At 46.5% G+C, this 16,032-nt stretch overlaps 1 protein-coding gene across 5 annotated transcripts in view; it reads left to right on the top strand.

Moving 5' to 3' along the window:
- Positions 1-696: 696 nt before the first annotated feature.
- The window catches only part of LOC139263471 (zinc finger protein 410-like), a 40,935-nt gene continuing 25,599 nt past the window's right edge, over positions 697-16,032 (top strand). For 2 of the 5 annotated variants that reach the window (XM_070879610.1, XM_070879609.1), the window contains exons 1-4: positions 697-915; positions 6,026-6,115; positions 10,309-10,359; positions 13,408-13,543. In XM_070879610.1, coding sequence (XP_070735711.1) covers positions 6,107-6,115; positions 10,309-10,359; positions 13,408-13,543 — 196 coding nt within the window. In that variant the 5' untranslated portion in view covers positions 697-915; positions 6,026-6,106. Of the gene's footprint in view, positions 916-1,589; positions 1,656-6,025; positions 6,116-10,308; positions 10,360-13,407; positions 13,544-16,032 lie in introns of all 5 variants that reach the window. The other 3 variants (XM_070879607.1, XM_070879605.1, XM_070879606.1) reach the window with 2 other exon arrangements.

The raw sequence follows: 16,032 nt of genomic DNA, 5'->3' as shown, positions 1-16,032 counted from the left end.
GAAGTCCCAAGGGATCCCAGCATCCCTTGGGAGCCCTGTATATAAGCCGGCCCCTAAGGCCTGTTACTCACTCTGGAGTGTCTTAATAAAGACTGAGGTCACTGTTACTTTAACCTCCCTGTGTGCAGGTAGGAACACAATAAAGGGGTATGGGAAAAAGTGGGAATATGGTGATGAGATAGAGGATCAGCCATTTATAGTATGTTTCTATTCAGCCCATCATGCATGTGCTGGCTCTTTGAAAGAGCTTTTAGTCCCACTTTCCCCATAGCCCTGCAATTCCCCCCCCCCCCTTTCAAATATTTATCCAATTCCCTTTTTGAAAGTTACTATTAAATCTGGTTAATCAGAACCACTCTCTTGGGGTTTTTTTTTCTCTCTCGCTCCACTCGCTTTAAGAAATAGTGGTGGGTGGGGAAAAAAAGAAAACGCGTTTCGACAAGTGTGTGGTGAACGTGCGGCTTGTACTACTCGGCTTGCCGTGAGCCCGGGGGAGCCAGTACTGGAATGCAGCGGAGGCTTTGCAGCCGCGCGCGCGCGCGCGCAGGCGCAACAGTGAGAGCAACGAGCACAGGCTCAAGAACGACGGCAATCGGCGCAGGCGCAAGTGCGACAGCAGCGGCAATCGACGCAGGCGCAACAGCGCGAGCAACGACACAGGCACGGGAGCAGCAATTGGCGCAGGCGCGTTGGTCCCCGCTACCGCTCGGGGGGTGGGTGGGGGGGGCGGCAAGGTGCGTTCGTGCCGCCGCTTCAGACATCGGTTGAGAGGTCGGGCCGGGTTGGTCCAGGCCAGGCCAGGCGAGGCGGTGATGACTGCGGGAAGTTAGCCCCGGGGCCATGGGAAGAGGAGGAGGGGACGCGGAAGGCCCTGCCTCAGGAGGCTCCGCTACCCCTCGCTGTGTTTCTGTCTCTGTGAGTCTGTTCTGACCTTCTTCCTGCAGTGCTAGCATTTTAATCCACAGCACCTACTCCATGAGCATCAACAAATGGGATTATATACAGCTGTGTGTGTAAAAGCAATATTTAATTTTCCCCAAATGGAATTAGTTGCCCCTCAAACACCTGCACTTTTCCAGGTGGCTCAGTGGGGGTAGCATTTTCCCTCCCTCTCGCCTCCGAGTCATGAAGGTTGTGGCTTCAAGTCTCCCTCCAGCGACTTGAGCACAAAATAATCCACGCGCACACTGCTGTGGGAGTGCTGCATTGTCAGAGGTGCCGTCTTTCGGATGAGACGTTCAGCCGAGTCCCCTGTCTGCCCCCTCAAGTGGATGTAAGAGATCCCGCGGCACTATTTCGAAGAAGCGCAGGGGCGTTATCACTGGTGTCCCGGCCAATATTTCTCCCTCAATCAGCATAAGTTGTTGATGCCAGTTCGTTGGATGTATTCAAGAGGGAGTTAGATGTGGCCCTGATGGCTAAAGGGATCAAGGGGTATGGAGAGAAAGCAGGAAAGGGGTACTGAGGGAATGATCAGCCATGATTTTATTGAATAGTGGTGCAGGCTCGAAGGGCCAAATGGCCTACTCCTGCACCTATTTTCAATGTTTCTATGTTTATAACAAAACCGATTTCCTACATTTCAACAGTGACTACACTTCAAAAAGTACTTCATTGGCTGTAAAGTGCTTTGGGACGTCTGGTGGTCGTGAAAGGTGCTATATAAATGCAAGTCTTTCATTTTACCTTTTATCTGGTCATTATATTGCTGTTTGTGGAAGCTTGCTGTGCGCAAATTAGCTGCCGCATTTCCTACATTACCACAGTGACTACACTTCAAAAGTTGTCATCATAAGCAGTCCCTCGGAATCGAGGAAAACTTGCTTCCACTCTTAACATGAGTTCGTTTGGTGGCTGTACAGTCCAATACGAGAACCACAGACTCTGGCACCGGTGGGGCAGATAGTCGTTGAGGGAAGGGGTGGATGGGAATGGTTTGCCGCACACTCCTTCCACTGCCTGCGCTTGATTTTTGCATGCTCTCGGTGACGAGACTCGAGGAGGTAGCACCAAGTGTAGTCTTCGAGTGGGGTGAAAGCAGAGATTTTTAGGGTTAGTAGAATGGTACCAGGGTCTTCAATTTTGTGGAGAGACTAGAGATGCTGAGATTGCTCTCATTTAGACCAACAAAGGTTAAGGGGAGATTTAATAGAGGTTCTCAGAAATAAATAGGGAGCTGACAGGTGGGTTGATAATCATAATACAGATTTAAGATAATTGGCAAAAGAACCAGAGGGGCGATAAGAATGATCTGCTATTCACTCCAAGAAAGAACAAAAGAACATAAGAATTAGGAACAGGAGTAGGCCATCTAGCCCCTCGAGCCTGCTCCGCCATTCAATAAGATCATGGCTGATCTGGTCGTGGACTCAGCTCCACTTACCCGCCCTCTCCCCGTAACCCTTAATTCCCTTATTGCTTAAAAATCTATCTATCTTTGACTTGAAAACATTCAATGAGCCAGCCTCAACTGCTTCCTTGGGCAGAGAATTCCACAGATTCACAACCCTCTGGGAGAAGAAATTCTTTCTCAACTCGGTTTTAAATTGGCTCCTCTGTATTTTGAGGCTGTGCCCCCTAGTTTTAGTCTCCCCGACCAGTGGAAACAACCTCTCTGCCTCTATCTTGTCTATCCCTTTCATGATTTTAAATGTTTCTATAAGATCACCCCTCATCCTTCTGAACTCCAACGAGTAAAGACCCAGTCTACTCAATCTATCATCATAAGGTAACCCCCTCATTTCTCGAATCAGCCTAGTGAATCGTCTCTGTACCCCTTCCAAAGCTAATATATCCTTCCTTCAGTAAGGTGACCAAAACGGCACTCAGTACTCCAGGTGCGGCCTTACCAATACCTTATACAGTTGCAGCAACACCTCCCTGCTTTTGTACTCCGTCCCTTTCACAATGAAGGCCAACATTCCATTCGCCTTCTTGATTACCTGCTGCACCTGCAAACTAACCTTTTGGGAGAGGTGGGCACCGGAGGGACTGGAGTGCATCATCACGCCCGGCAACCAAATTTTAATTTGATTTTACGTTTTAAAGTTTAATTTGTTTTAATTGCCGGTGCTTTTAGTGTCCCCCTTCCCTTTTATAGGGGGCACTGGGGAAAAATTGTGATTTTAGTGCCCAAAAAAAAAGAAAAACACAAAAAAAACAAAAAAAGGAAAAAAAGGGCCTTGTAAATGTCTGGTGTGTCACCCAGGTCGGGTGGCACGGTTTAATGTTTTGTTTTACAGATAAACTCTAAAAGAGTTTCATGCGGACCCCCAGGTCCCTCTGCACCACAGCATGTTGTAATTTCTCCCCATTCAAATAATAATCCCTTTTACTGTTTTTTTTCCCAAGGTGGATGACCTCACACTTTCCGGCATTGTATTCCATCTGCCAAACCGTAGCCCATTCGCTTAACCTATCCAAATCTCCTTACAGCCTCTCTGAGTCCTCTACACAACCTGCTTTCCCACTAATCTTAGTGTCATCTGCAAATTTTGTTGCACTACAATCTGTCCCCTCTTCTAGGTCATCTATGTATATTGTAAACAGTTGTGGTCCCAGTACTGATCCCTGTGGCACACCACTAACTACTGATTTCCAACCGGAAAAGGACCCATTTATCCCGACTCTCTGCTTTCTGTTAGCCAGCCAATTCTCTATCCATGCTAATACATTTCCTCTGACTCCGCGTACCTTTATCTTCTGCAGTAACCTTTTGTGTGGCACCTTATCGAATGCCTTTTGGAAATCTAAATACACCACATCCATCGGTACACCTCTATCCACCATGCTCGTTATATCCTCAAAGAATTCCAGTAAGTTAGTTAAACATGATTTCCCTTTCATGAATCCATGCTGCGTCTGCTTGATTGCACTATTCCTATCCAGATGTCCCGCTATTTCTTCCTTAATGATAGTTTCAAGCATTTTCCCCACTACAGATGTTAAATTAATCGGCCTATAGTTACCTGCCTTTTGCCTGCCCCCCCTTTTTAAACAGAGGCGTTACATTAGCTGCTCTCCAATCCGCTGGTACCTCCCCAGAGTCCAGAGAATTTTGGTAGATTATAACGACTGCATCTGCTATAACTTCCGCCATCTCTTTTAATACCCTGGGATGCATTTCATCAGGACCAGGGGACTTGTCTACCATCAGTCCCATTAGTCTGTGGAAGAAAGGTGGAAGCAGATTCAATAGTAACTTTCAAAAGGGCGAAAGAACAGGGTGTGGGCCTAATTGCACAGCTCTTTGAAAGCGCTGGCACAGACAGGATGGGTCAAATGGTATCCTTCTATGCTGTCAGATTCTTTTAAATGGTGGAGTTAATTGGGATGAAAAATGTAAGGTCAGGAATAGAGCATCTGGTCCACGTAGCTTGATCCGTACAGTTGTCCTACCTTATGCAGCAGATCAAGTAACTCTCCGCTCCCTTGGGTACCATGTAGTCTCCTGGAAGAGCGAAAAACCAGATCAAAAAGCCTCACGATTCAAAGCTTTTATTTATTTAAAGCCATTTGTCTGTCTTATTCCTGCGAACTTTCCCCCTCTTTCTCTTCTTCCCCCCCCCCCCCCAGGGGATATTGGTGGGGGCACGGTTCCTCGCTAAGTGACCATTATTCAAGTGTGACCCTTAACACTGAGTGTCAGCAGGATCTTTGGTGTTGTGGGGGAGGTGAATGCATCATAATCTAGCCCCTATCCTGTCGTCGCCAATATCCACGTATTCTCCTACAGGCTGTAGGACAGTGACCGGAGTGGGACCCTTGCCTGATCTCCCATTGCCCCCACCCCCTCCTGCATTCCCTAGCTACAGGTATGCTGAGGCTAATTGTAGTCCACTAGTTTGCCCTTGTTCCGATCAGTAAACTCCGAACTGACTGGAACCTGGGATTGTCAGAGATCATTTTTGGTAATTGTGGTTAATTTATTTTGAATTCAAAGAAAGAACCGGTGTTCACACCGTGCCTTGATTGTCCTCAAGAAGAGGAGGAGGAGAAGAAGAATGGCTGTGCAGCGCCTTGGGGCAATCAATTATTTTCAAAGTGTAGTCACTGTTGTAATGTCGGAGACGTAGCAGCCAATTTGTGCACAGCAAGATCCCACAAAACAGCAGTGGGATAATGACCAGATAATCTGTTTTGGTGATGTCGGTTGAGGGTATAACTATTGGCCAGGAAACTCCCCTACTGTTCTTCGAATAGTACCATGGGATTGCTTACATCCACCTGCAAGGAGAGACGGCACCTCTGACAGTGCAGCACTCCCTCAGTACTGCACTAGGATTGGCAGCCTGGATTATGTGCTCAAGTTCTGGAGAGGGGCTTGTTTTTTATTTATTTTTTAAAAAGAGATGTGGGCTGTTCTTCTTGTAGTAGTTTGGTACAACAGAGGGCAGTTAAGAGTCAAACCACATTGCTGTGGATCTGGAGTCACATATAGGCCAGACCGGGTAAGGACAACAGATTTCCTTCCCTAAAGGACATTAGTGAACCAGATCGTTTTTTACGACAATCCGGCAGTTTCGTGGTCACCATTACTTTTTTTTATTCCAGATTTATTTAATTAACTGAATTTAAATTCCCCCCAGCTGCCGTAGTGGGATTTGAACGCACATCTCCGGATCATTAGTCTAGGCCTCTGGATTACTGGTCCAGTAATATAACCACTATGTTACCATTCCCGATAAACCCACAGCCTTCTGACAGACGAGACAGCTACTAACCTGAACCACAGCTGATGCAGGTGCTTGGGGATGGCTGGTTTGGGGGAAGTTGCCACAGCGATGCAGCAGAGAGGGTGTTTTTCCGAGAGTGGGGTTGAAGCAAATTGTTTAGGGTAGAGTACAGTGACCGGGCTACACCTGACCTGGGAGTAGAGTGCTTGATGCTGACATTGGGTGTCTGAAAAGGAAAGTGTTCTGTCCCTGGCATTGACTTCCCTCGCCTTTAATTAGCACAAGTGAAGCCCAATTAAGCTACATTTGGTTTGTTTGGAGATTTCTAATTAGTTTTTCTTATTTTTCAGCGAGGATATTCCAGGAAGCGCATGAAGATCAGTAGAGAGTGTTAATGCAAAGAAGCCTCACCAAAGAAAACATCTTCTCATATGATTGAGGTAAAAGATGCCATTGAAAGATTGCTGAATCCAAAAAGGTGTGATTTTAGATGGCACAGAACACGGCAGCGCCTTTCATGACCACCGAACGTCCCAAAGCACTTTAGAGCCAGTGAAGTGTAGTCACTGTTGTAATGTTGGAAACGCGGCAGCCGATTTGTGCACAGCAAGCTCCCACAAACAGCAATGTGATATTGACCAAATAATCTGTTTTAGCGATGTTGATTGAGGGATAAATATTGGCCAGGGAAATATTTGAAAAGAAAAAATTGTAGGGCTATGGGGGAAGAGCAGGGGAGTGGGACTAATGTGTAGCTCTTTAATAGAGCTGGCACAGGCACAATGGGCCGAATAGCACAGAAGGAGGCCATATGATTCTATGATCCCATATGTGAATTTGATATGTGCTATATTTTAGTGCCTTGGGACATCAAAATACGTTAAAGATACTATATGAATTCAAGTTGTTGTCAGGACACATTACAAGAATCCACAGATCCGCCAACCATTCCTTTGTAGGGAACACCCAACATTTGGAACGGCGAAGGGAAAATCACAGGGATCTACCCGAGAACAAAATGCACCAATCCCTTGGTGACAAGAGTTGTAACACTGGCCAGTGGGATCTCCAGCGTTTATTGCCACAGAGCGGTGGAACACAGGCTTGCGTTTGGAAATGTTCCCTTTTAACCACGACAACTGCTTGCATTTATATAACCCCTTTAACATCGCAAGGCGCTTTACAGGAGCGTTGTTAAACAAAATTTGAAACCGAGCCACATGAGGACGTGGTCTTCTTTCGTATAGTAGTAGCAAATCAAATGTCAACACCTAAGTCAGATATCCAGACCAAAGCTTCCGGTGTAACAGCGTGGCTATCTTGCAAGCTGCCTGAGAATTTCCTGTGAGGGCAGTGCTCAATGATGTGCTCCAGGGTCTGATGAGGAGCTCCACAGTCCCATGATGGGGATGCTTTAATCTTAGAGAAGGTGGCAGCATCTACCATGACCAGTTGTGAGGCGGTTGATGGTTGTCCATTGTTTGCGAGGAAGGTTTGATCCGACAGGTTGTACAGTGGGGTCCTCTTAAGGAATCAATTCTGTATGTCGCAGTTCTTCCAAGCTTTTTGCCATCGGTCATCAAGGCTGAGGGGAGATGAGGGTTTTAACGAGCGTTTTAAAGGAGGAGAGCGAGGTAGAGAGGCGGAGAGGTTTAGGGAGGGAGTTCCAAAGCCTGGGGCCTTGTGGGGGTGGGGCGAGGTAGGAGCATGTCTCCAGCAGAATCCAGGGAAGCACTGAGGAGAGAGAATTGCCCTGGGGCGCTCCTTTCTAGTTCTGAGTGACTCGGCATTTGAGCAGAGGACTGTGTGCCACTGAGCCATGGCTGATACCAATCCTTAGTGGGATACAGTTCCATCATCTTCTGCGCTACCTCTCCCAAGAGGTCATTATGCTTGTGTGTGCCTTGTCGGTGAGTGTTGTCAGGCTTTTCAAGTAAAGAAAGGTAAAAGAAAGACTTGGATTTATAAAACGCCTTTCACGACCAAAGCGCTTAACAGCCAATGAAGTACTTTTGGAGTGTAGTCACTGTTGTAATGTTGGAAACGTGGCAGCCAATTTGTGCACAGCAAGCTCCCACAAACAGCAATGTGATAATGGCCGGATAATCTGCTTTTGTTATGATGATTGAGAGATAAATATTGGCCAGGACACTGGGGATAACTCCCCTGCTCTTCTTTGAAATACTGACATGGGATATTTTACATCCACCAAAAATGAAGCACGCAAGATCCAGATGGGAACACAGGAACAGGAGTAGGCCATTGAGCCCCTCGAGTCTGTTCTGCCATTCAATGAGATCATTGTCAAGAGTGGCCGAAACTAGTACAGACTAGATCGACCAAAGAAAAAAGACTCACATTTATATAGCGCTTTTATGACCACTCGACGTCCCGAAGCACTTTACAGCTAATGAAGTACTTTTGAATTAAAAAAAAAATTCATTCACGGGATGTGGACATCGCTGGCAAGGCTAGCATTCATTGTCCATCCCTAATTGCCCTTGAGAAGATGGTGGTGAGCCGCTTCTTGAACTGCTGCAGTCCGTGTGGTGGTGGTACTCCCACAGTGCTGTTAGGGAGGGAGTTCCAGGATTTTGACCCAGTGACGATGAAGGAACGGCAATATGCTTCCAAATCAGGATGGTGAGTGACTTGGAGGGGAAGGTGGAGGTGGTGGTGTTCCCATGTGCTTGCTGCCCTTGTCCTTCTAGGTGGTAGAGGTCGCGGGTTTGGGAGGTGCTGTCGAAGAAGCCTTGGCGAGTTGCTGCAGTACATCTTGTAGATGGTACACACTGCAGTCACGGTGCGCCGGTAGTGGAGGGAGTGGATGTTTTAGGCGGTGGATGGGATGCCAATCAAGTGGGCTGCTTTGACCTGGATGGTGTCGAGCTTATTGAGTGTTGTTGGAGCTGCACTCATCCAGGCAAGTGGAGAGTATTCCATCACACTCCTGACTTATGCCTTGTAGATGGTTGTAAGGCTTTGGGGAGTCAGGAGGTGAGACACTCGCCACGGAATACCCAGCCTTTGCTCTGCTCTTGTTGCCACAGTATTTATGTGGCTGGTCCAGTTAAGTTTCTGGTCAATGGTAACCCCAGGATGATGGTGGGGGATTCGGTGATGGTAATGCCGTTAAATGTTAAGGGGCAGTGGTTAGAACCTCGCTTGTTGGAGATAGTCATTGCACTTGTGTGGCGAGAATGTTACTTGCCACTTATCAGCCCAAGCCTGGATGTTGTCCAGGTCTTGCTATATGCAGGCATGGACTGCTCCATTATCTGAGGAGTTGCGAATGGAACTGAACACTGTGCAGTCATCAGCGAACATCCCCACTTCTGACTTTGTGATGGAAGGAAGGTCATTGATAAAGCAGCTGAAGATGGTTGGGCCTAGGACACTGCCCTGAGGAACTCCTGTCGCGATGTCTTGGGGCTGTGATGATTGACCTCCAACAACCACAACCATCTTCCTTTGTGCTAGGTATGACTCCAGGCAGTGGAGAGTTTTCCCCCTGATTCCCATTGACTTCAGTTTTACTCCTTGATGCCACACTTGATCAAATGCTGCCTTGATGTCGAGGGCAGTTACTCTCGCCTCACCTCTGGAATTAAGCTCTTTTGTCCATGTTTGGACCAAGGCTGTAATAAGGTCTGGAGCCGAGTGGTCCTGGTGGAACCCAATTTGGGCATTGGTGAGTAGGTGCTGCATGATGGCACTGTCGACGATGCCTTCCATCACTTTGCTGATGATTGAGAGGTAATTGGCCGGATTGGATTTGTCCTGCTTTTTGTGGACAGGACATACCTGGGCAGTTTTCCACATTGTCGGATAGATGCCAGTATTATAGCTGTACTGGAACAGCTTGGCTAGAGACACGGCTAGTTCTGGAGCACAAGTCTTTAGCTCAACTTTAGCAGTTGCAGTCACTGTTGTAATGTGGGAAACGCAGCAGCCAATTTACACACAGCAAGCTCCCACAAACAGCAATGTGATAATGACCAGATAGTCTGTTCTAGTGATGTTGATGGAGGGTTAAACATTGGCTCAGGACACCAGGTGTAACTCCCCAACTCTTCGAAATAACGCCATGGGATCTTTCACCTGAGAGAAGACGGGGCCTCTGTTTAACATCTCATCCGAAAGACGGCACCTGCGACAGTGCAGCACTCCCTCAGCACTGCACTGGATGTGGATTTTTTTTTTTGTGCTCAAGTCCCTGGAGTGGGACTTGAACCCCCACAACCTTCTGACCTGGAGGCGAGAGTGCTACCCACTGAGCCACTGGCTGAAGAGACATCGTGATCATGTCCTTCCAGTCATCCTTCTCCCCCACCCCACCCTTACCCAAACACTTCCAGCAGGTGTAACAGGATAGGGGTCAGGATTGGGAGTCCGGCCTGACCTTTTTTCCCTCCCCTCCCCCCCCCCCCCCAACCTTTCCCTAACCCAGGGTGCTGAGGTCAATTGCAGAGCCCCCTAATGAAACTCTCTCTAACTCGACACAGACCAAGGATTAAACCTGTTAGCTGCCTGCTCTGCGTAGCTCAGTGATTGAACGTGCTGACCCATCGAAGGAACCATCATTTTTATTCTTAAAGCACTAAAAAAAGATTGTGGGCTTTTTTTTTTACAGAAATCCGAGACTGAATCTATGTTGTCAGATGAACTGGAATCCAGGCCTGAGGTGAGTTGCAGCACCTTTTTAATTTATTGACTCAAGGTTACAGTTGCAGTTTATATTTAATGGATTGTGCAATGAAAACCACTTGACAGATTTGTCATTCCCTCTTTCGAGGTCTTTGGGACGAGGTGACTCTTGTCCGGATCTTTGAGGTGGACGTAAAAGATCCTGCGGCACTATATCGAAAAAGAGCAGGGGAGTTCTCTCCAGTGTCCCGGCCAATATTTATCCCCTCAGCCAACGTTAATTTAAAAAAAAACATTATCTGGTCATTTATCACATTGTTGTTTGTGGGAGCTTGCTGTGCACAAATTGGCTGCTGCCTTTCCCTACATTATAATCGTGGCTAGATTTCAAAAAGTACTTAATACATCCTGAGGTCAAGAAAGGAGCTATAGAAATCCAAATCTTTCTTTCTTCCTGCATAGCTAAGACAGTGAGTGTCGGCAGGCTGCTGGAATGCTGGGGCTATTACAGATAGACCTGATCCTATCTTTACCCAGTGACCCCACATATAGACCTCTTCTAGAGCAGGGAATGAGACCCTGCCTGTTGCTTCGTTTGCCTACAGAACAACAGTGACTACACTTCAAAGTAATTCTTTGCATGTTTCTGAGAGCTAGGATAAAAGGCAATCTTTTTCCTCTTAAGACTTGAGTTAATATAGCGCCATTCACTATCTCGGGATCTCCCAAAGCACTTTACAATGAAGTACTTTTTTCAAGTGTGTTCACAGTTGTAATGTAGGAAACGTGGCAGTCAATTTGCGCACAGCAAGCTCCCGCAAACAGCACTATGACAATGACCAGATAATCAAGGGATAAATATTGGCCAGGACACCGAGGAGAATTCCCTCGCTCTTCATCAAATAATGCCATGGGATCTTTTATGTCCGCCCGAGAGGGAAGACTGGGCATCGATTTTACGTTTCATCCGAAAGACGGCACCTCCGACAGTGCAGCACTCCCTCAGCACTGCACTGCAGTGTCTGCATGGATTATGTGCTCAAGTCTCTGGAGTGGGACTTGACCCCACAACCTTCTGACTCCGAGGCGAAAGTGCTACCCACTGAGCCACGACTGACACAAATTCAAATGCAAGACGCAGACCACTGATCTAATCATTTGTTGCCAGATTTGGCCTTACCATGTTGAGCATTACCATGTCCACTCTCTTCAGCCGAATCGTACTCCTACTACCACTACCAATCAAAATTCCAGACTGATCCTGGAGTAATGTTCTTGTGAAGTGCCGTGGGACGTTTTTCTACGTTAAAGGCGCTATATAAATGCAAGTTGTTGTTAGAAGGCAAGGGGAATCTACCTCTCCAAACCCCTTTCTGCCCCCTGCTCCCCAGTTAACTCCACCACGAAGAGCTTATGGATTTCTTTGTAATCCTGAGACCAAAATAAAAGTTCATGGGGGTAATATATTAGCATAGATAGGCGATTGTTTTCTGTTAGTTAGCCAGAAAGTCGGGATAAATGGTTCATTCTCGGGTTGGCAATCAGTAACTAGTGGGGTGCCGCAAGGATCAGTGCTAGGACCCCAACTATTTATAATCTATATTAACGACTTGGATGAAGGGACAGAGTTTAATATTGCCAAGTTTGCTGACGATACAAAGATGGGAGGAAAAGCAAGTGTGAGGAGGACACAACAAACCTGCAAAAGGACATAGACAGGCTAAGTGAGTGGGCAAAAATTTGGCAGATGGAATATAATGTTGGAAAGTGTGAGGTCATGCACTTTAGAAGAAAAAAATCGAAGAGCAAGTTATTTAAATGGAGAAAAATTGCAAATTGCTGCAGTAAAGCTGGTGCATGAAACACAAAAGGATAGTATGCAGGTACAGCAAGTGATGAGGAAGGCCAATAGAATCTTGGCCTTTATGGCAAAGGGGATGGGGCATAAAAACAGGAAGTCTTGCTACAGTTGTACAGGGTATTGGTGAGGCCACACCTGGAATACTGCGTGCAGTTTTGGTTTCCATATTTACGAAAGGATATACTTGCTTTGGAGGCAGTTCAGAGAAGGTTCACTGGTTGATTCCGGAGATGAGGGGATTGACTTATGAGGGAAGGTTGGGCCTCTACTCATTGGAATTCAGAAGAATGAGAGGTGATCTTATTGAAACGTATAAGATTATGAGGGGGCTTGACAAGGTGGATGCAGAGAGGATGTTTCCACTGATGGGGGAGACTAGAACTAGGGGGCATAATCTTAGAATAAGGGGCCGTCCATTTAAAACTGAGATGAGGAGAAATTTGTTCTGAGGGTTGTAAATCTGTGGCATTCGCTGCCTCAGAGAGCTGTGGAAGCTGGAACATTGAATAAATTTAAGACAGAAATAGACAGTTCCTTAACTGATAAGGGGTTATGGAGAGTGGGCAGGGAAGTGGATCTGTGTCCATGATCGGATCAGTCATGATTGTATTTAATGGCGGAGCAGACTCGAGGGGCCGTATGGCCTACTCCTGCTCCTATTTCTTATGTTCTTATTTATGCAGCATCTGCTTCTTCTGCTACCCCCCCTTCCTCTACCCCCACAGCACCCCCCACCTCCCCCCCCCCGCCCTGCTCTCGACCTCTTCAATTTCTCACCGCATCAGGACTGACCTCGCCAAAGTCTAAAGTGACATTCTCGCACTCCCTGTTTACCACAACCTCTGCAGTGTTTGATATCATAGAATTGTACAGCACAGAAAGAGGCCGTTCGGCCCATTGTGTCCGCATTGGATGTTTGATATAGTGAACCAAACCACATTCATCCACCATCCAACTTACTCTGGAGAGTGGGGCTTGAACCCACAACCTTCTGACTCCGAGGTGACACTGCTAACGCCTTTATCGTGCAGTGAGACATAAACCCACCGTGACTGTAAATGAGAGATGGCTTCAAATAAGTTCGTGGCTATGACATAAAGTAACTTTTCAATCAGTCTCGTCTTAATTTTATTCCTATTATACCACCCGTTGACGGTGACATTGCCATTGAAATGTCGTGTGTTTGGATCGAGAAGCTGATGACCTGACCTGTTTTGTTTACAGTTGCTGGTACAGTTTGTCCAGAATACTTTTATACCCTTAGGAGAAGGGTTCGAGGAGCCAGAACACTGTGCTGTCCAATGTTTGCCTCCAACCAAAGCCAGTGAGAACGCGTCCGATAACCAATCCTTAACCTTTGGTAAGTGGAACAGAAACTTCTCTGAAGTGGGGGTGGGAGAGACTCTATTAAGCAACAGATAATATAATTGTATATTTTTTTCAAAGTTGTGCTTATTCCAGTGACGATGCCAGTGATAGGCAACGGTTTGGTGTTCCACTTTGGATGCCCACTGTTGGCTTTGAGCCAATGCTTCCTATAGTCCAACCTAACCATGTGCCAAACGCACAAAAGGATAGTATGCAGGGATAGCAAGTGATCAGGAAGGCCAATGATATCTTGGCCTTTATTGCAAAGGGGATGGAGTATAAAAGCTGGGCAGTCTTGTTGCAGCTGTACAGGGTATTGGTAAGGACTCACCTGGAATACTGCGTGCAGTTTTGGTTTCCATATTTACAAAAGGATATACTTTGGAGGCAGTTCAGAGAAGGTTTACTAGGTAGATCCTGGGGATGAGGGGGTTGACATGAAAGGTTGAGTAGGTTGGGCCTCTACTCATTGGAATTCAGAAGAATGAGAGGTAACCTTATCGAAACGTATTAAGATTATGAGGGGGGTTGACAAGGTGGATGCAGAGAGGATGTTTCCGTTGATGGGGAAACTAGAACTAGAGGGCATGATCTTGGATTAAGGGGCCGCCCATTTAGAACTGAGAAGAAAAAATTTCTCCTCATTTCAGAGGGTTGTGAATCTGTAGAATTCACTGCCTCAGAGAGCTGTGGAAGCTGGGACATTAAATAAATTTAAGACCGAAATAGACAGTTTGTTGAGCGATGGGGGGGATGAGGGGTTATGGGGAGCGGGTGGGGAAGTGGAGCTGAGTCCATGATCAGATCAGCCATGATCTTATTAAATGGTGGAGCAGGCTCGAGAGGTTGTATGGCCTACTCCTGTTCCTATTTCTTATTGCACCAGACCATCTGTGGCCTCTCTGAATAAAACGGCCAGTTTGATAGAAGTGAAAGGACTGATTTTGGAGGGGAGCAGACAAACGAGTGAAAGATATGAGGGCAAGGGAAGATAGCGAAAGAGCACAAGAGACAAGGATATGTGGTCCAAGGATGGAAAGACTTGCAAAATAGATTGGAAGTTGGACGTTTAATCACAATTCAACGCGACTCAAAATCTCCACTAAACTTTTAACCCCCCCCCCCCCCCCCCCCCAAAGCTGGAGAGCAAGCTGGCTACAAAACAGAAAACCAAGAGTAGGGGTTAAAGGTAGTTACTCAGATTGGAAAAAGGTGAGAAGTGGTGTTCCACGAGGATCGGTGCATTACAATGTAAATCACAATTTACATAAATCATTTGGACTCTGGAATCGAAAATACAATTTCGAAATTTGCGGATGACGCCAAATTTGGTGAGGTGGTGTGGGGGGGTGTAATACTTAGGATTATGGCACAATACAGAAGGCATTAATAAACTTGCAGAATGGATGTGTAATTGACAAATTAACTTCAATATAGATAAGTGTGAGATAGTACGTTTTGGTAGGAAGAATGAGGCCAAATACTCCTTGGAAAATAAGTGTCTAAATGTAGAGGAATGAAGGGACTTGGGGTACAGATACACAAATCACTCAAAAGTAATGCCACAGGTTAATAAGGCCATTAAAAAAACAAAAACAAATGAAGCACTGGGCTTCATTTCTAGAGGGATCGAATTCAAAAGCAGAGAAGTGATGTTAAACTTGTATAGAACATTGGTTAGACCACACTTGGAGTACTGTGAACAGTTCTGGTCTCTGTATTATACAAAGGATATAGAGGCACTGGAGAAGGTGCAAAAAAGATTTGCTAGAATGATCCTGGAACAGAGGGGTGATAAGTATCGGGAAAGATTGAATGAGATGAGGCTCTTTGCTCTAGAAAAGAGAAGACCTGATGGGGATTATGAAAAGGTTTGTTAGGGTAGACTTTGAAAAGATGTTTCCACTTACGGAGGAGACCAGAACTAGGGGCCATAAATGTAAAACAGCAATTAATGAATCCAATAGTTTATTCAGGAGAAACTTCTTAGAGAGTGGTTAGAATGTGGAACTCGTTAGCACAAGAAATAGTTGAGGCAAATAGTATAGGTGCCTTTAATGGGAAGCCGGATAAACACGGGAGGAAGGAATATAATTGTATGTTGAAGGGTGGGAGGAGGCTCGTGTGGAGCATAAACACCGGCATGGACCTGTTGGACTGCATGGCCTGTTTCTGTGCAGATAATACTATGTAATACAGGTACTAAGGGCCCGAAATTGGTGGCCTTACCGCCGACTGCTGCCAAGTTTTTTTTCGCTGCTCTCCTCTCGGTGACCGACTACTCCAGGACTGGAGCCGGTGGGAGGGGAGTACTGCCAGGGACTGCCCGCTAACGGCCAAGTCGCGTAAGTGACCTCCCGCCCACCGAGCTGCCATATTGGTGCGGGCGGGAGTCGGCGGCAGCAGGGGGAAGGACCGCTGTGTGGAGGCAGGTCTAACCCTGACGATAAGTAAGAAGACCTGCAAAAAAAGGTTAGTGAA

The sequence above is a fragment of the Pristiophorus japonicus genome, chromosome 4 (genome assembly GCF_044704955.1).
Source record: "Pristiophorus japonicus isolate sPriJap1 chromosome 4, sPriJap1.hap1, whole genome shotgun sequence".
Taxonomy (NCBI): Eukaryota; Metazoa; Chordata; class Chondrichthyes; family Pristiophoridae; genus Pristiophorus; species Pristiophorus japonicus.
Note: the sequence above shows the minus strand (reverse complement) of the source record. Positions and strands in the feature narration are given on the sequence as shown.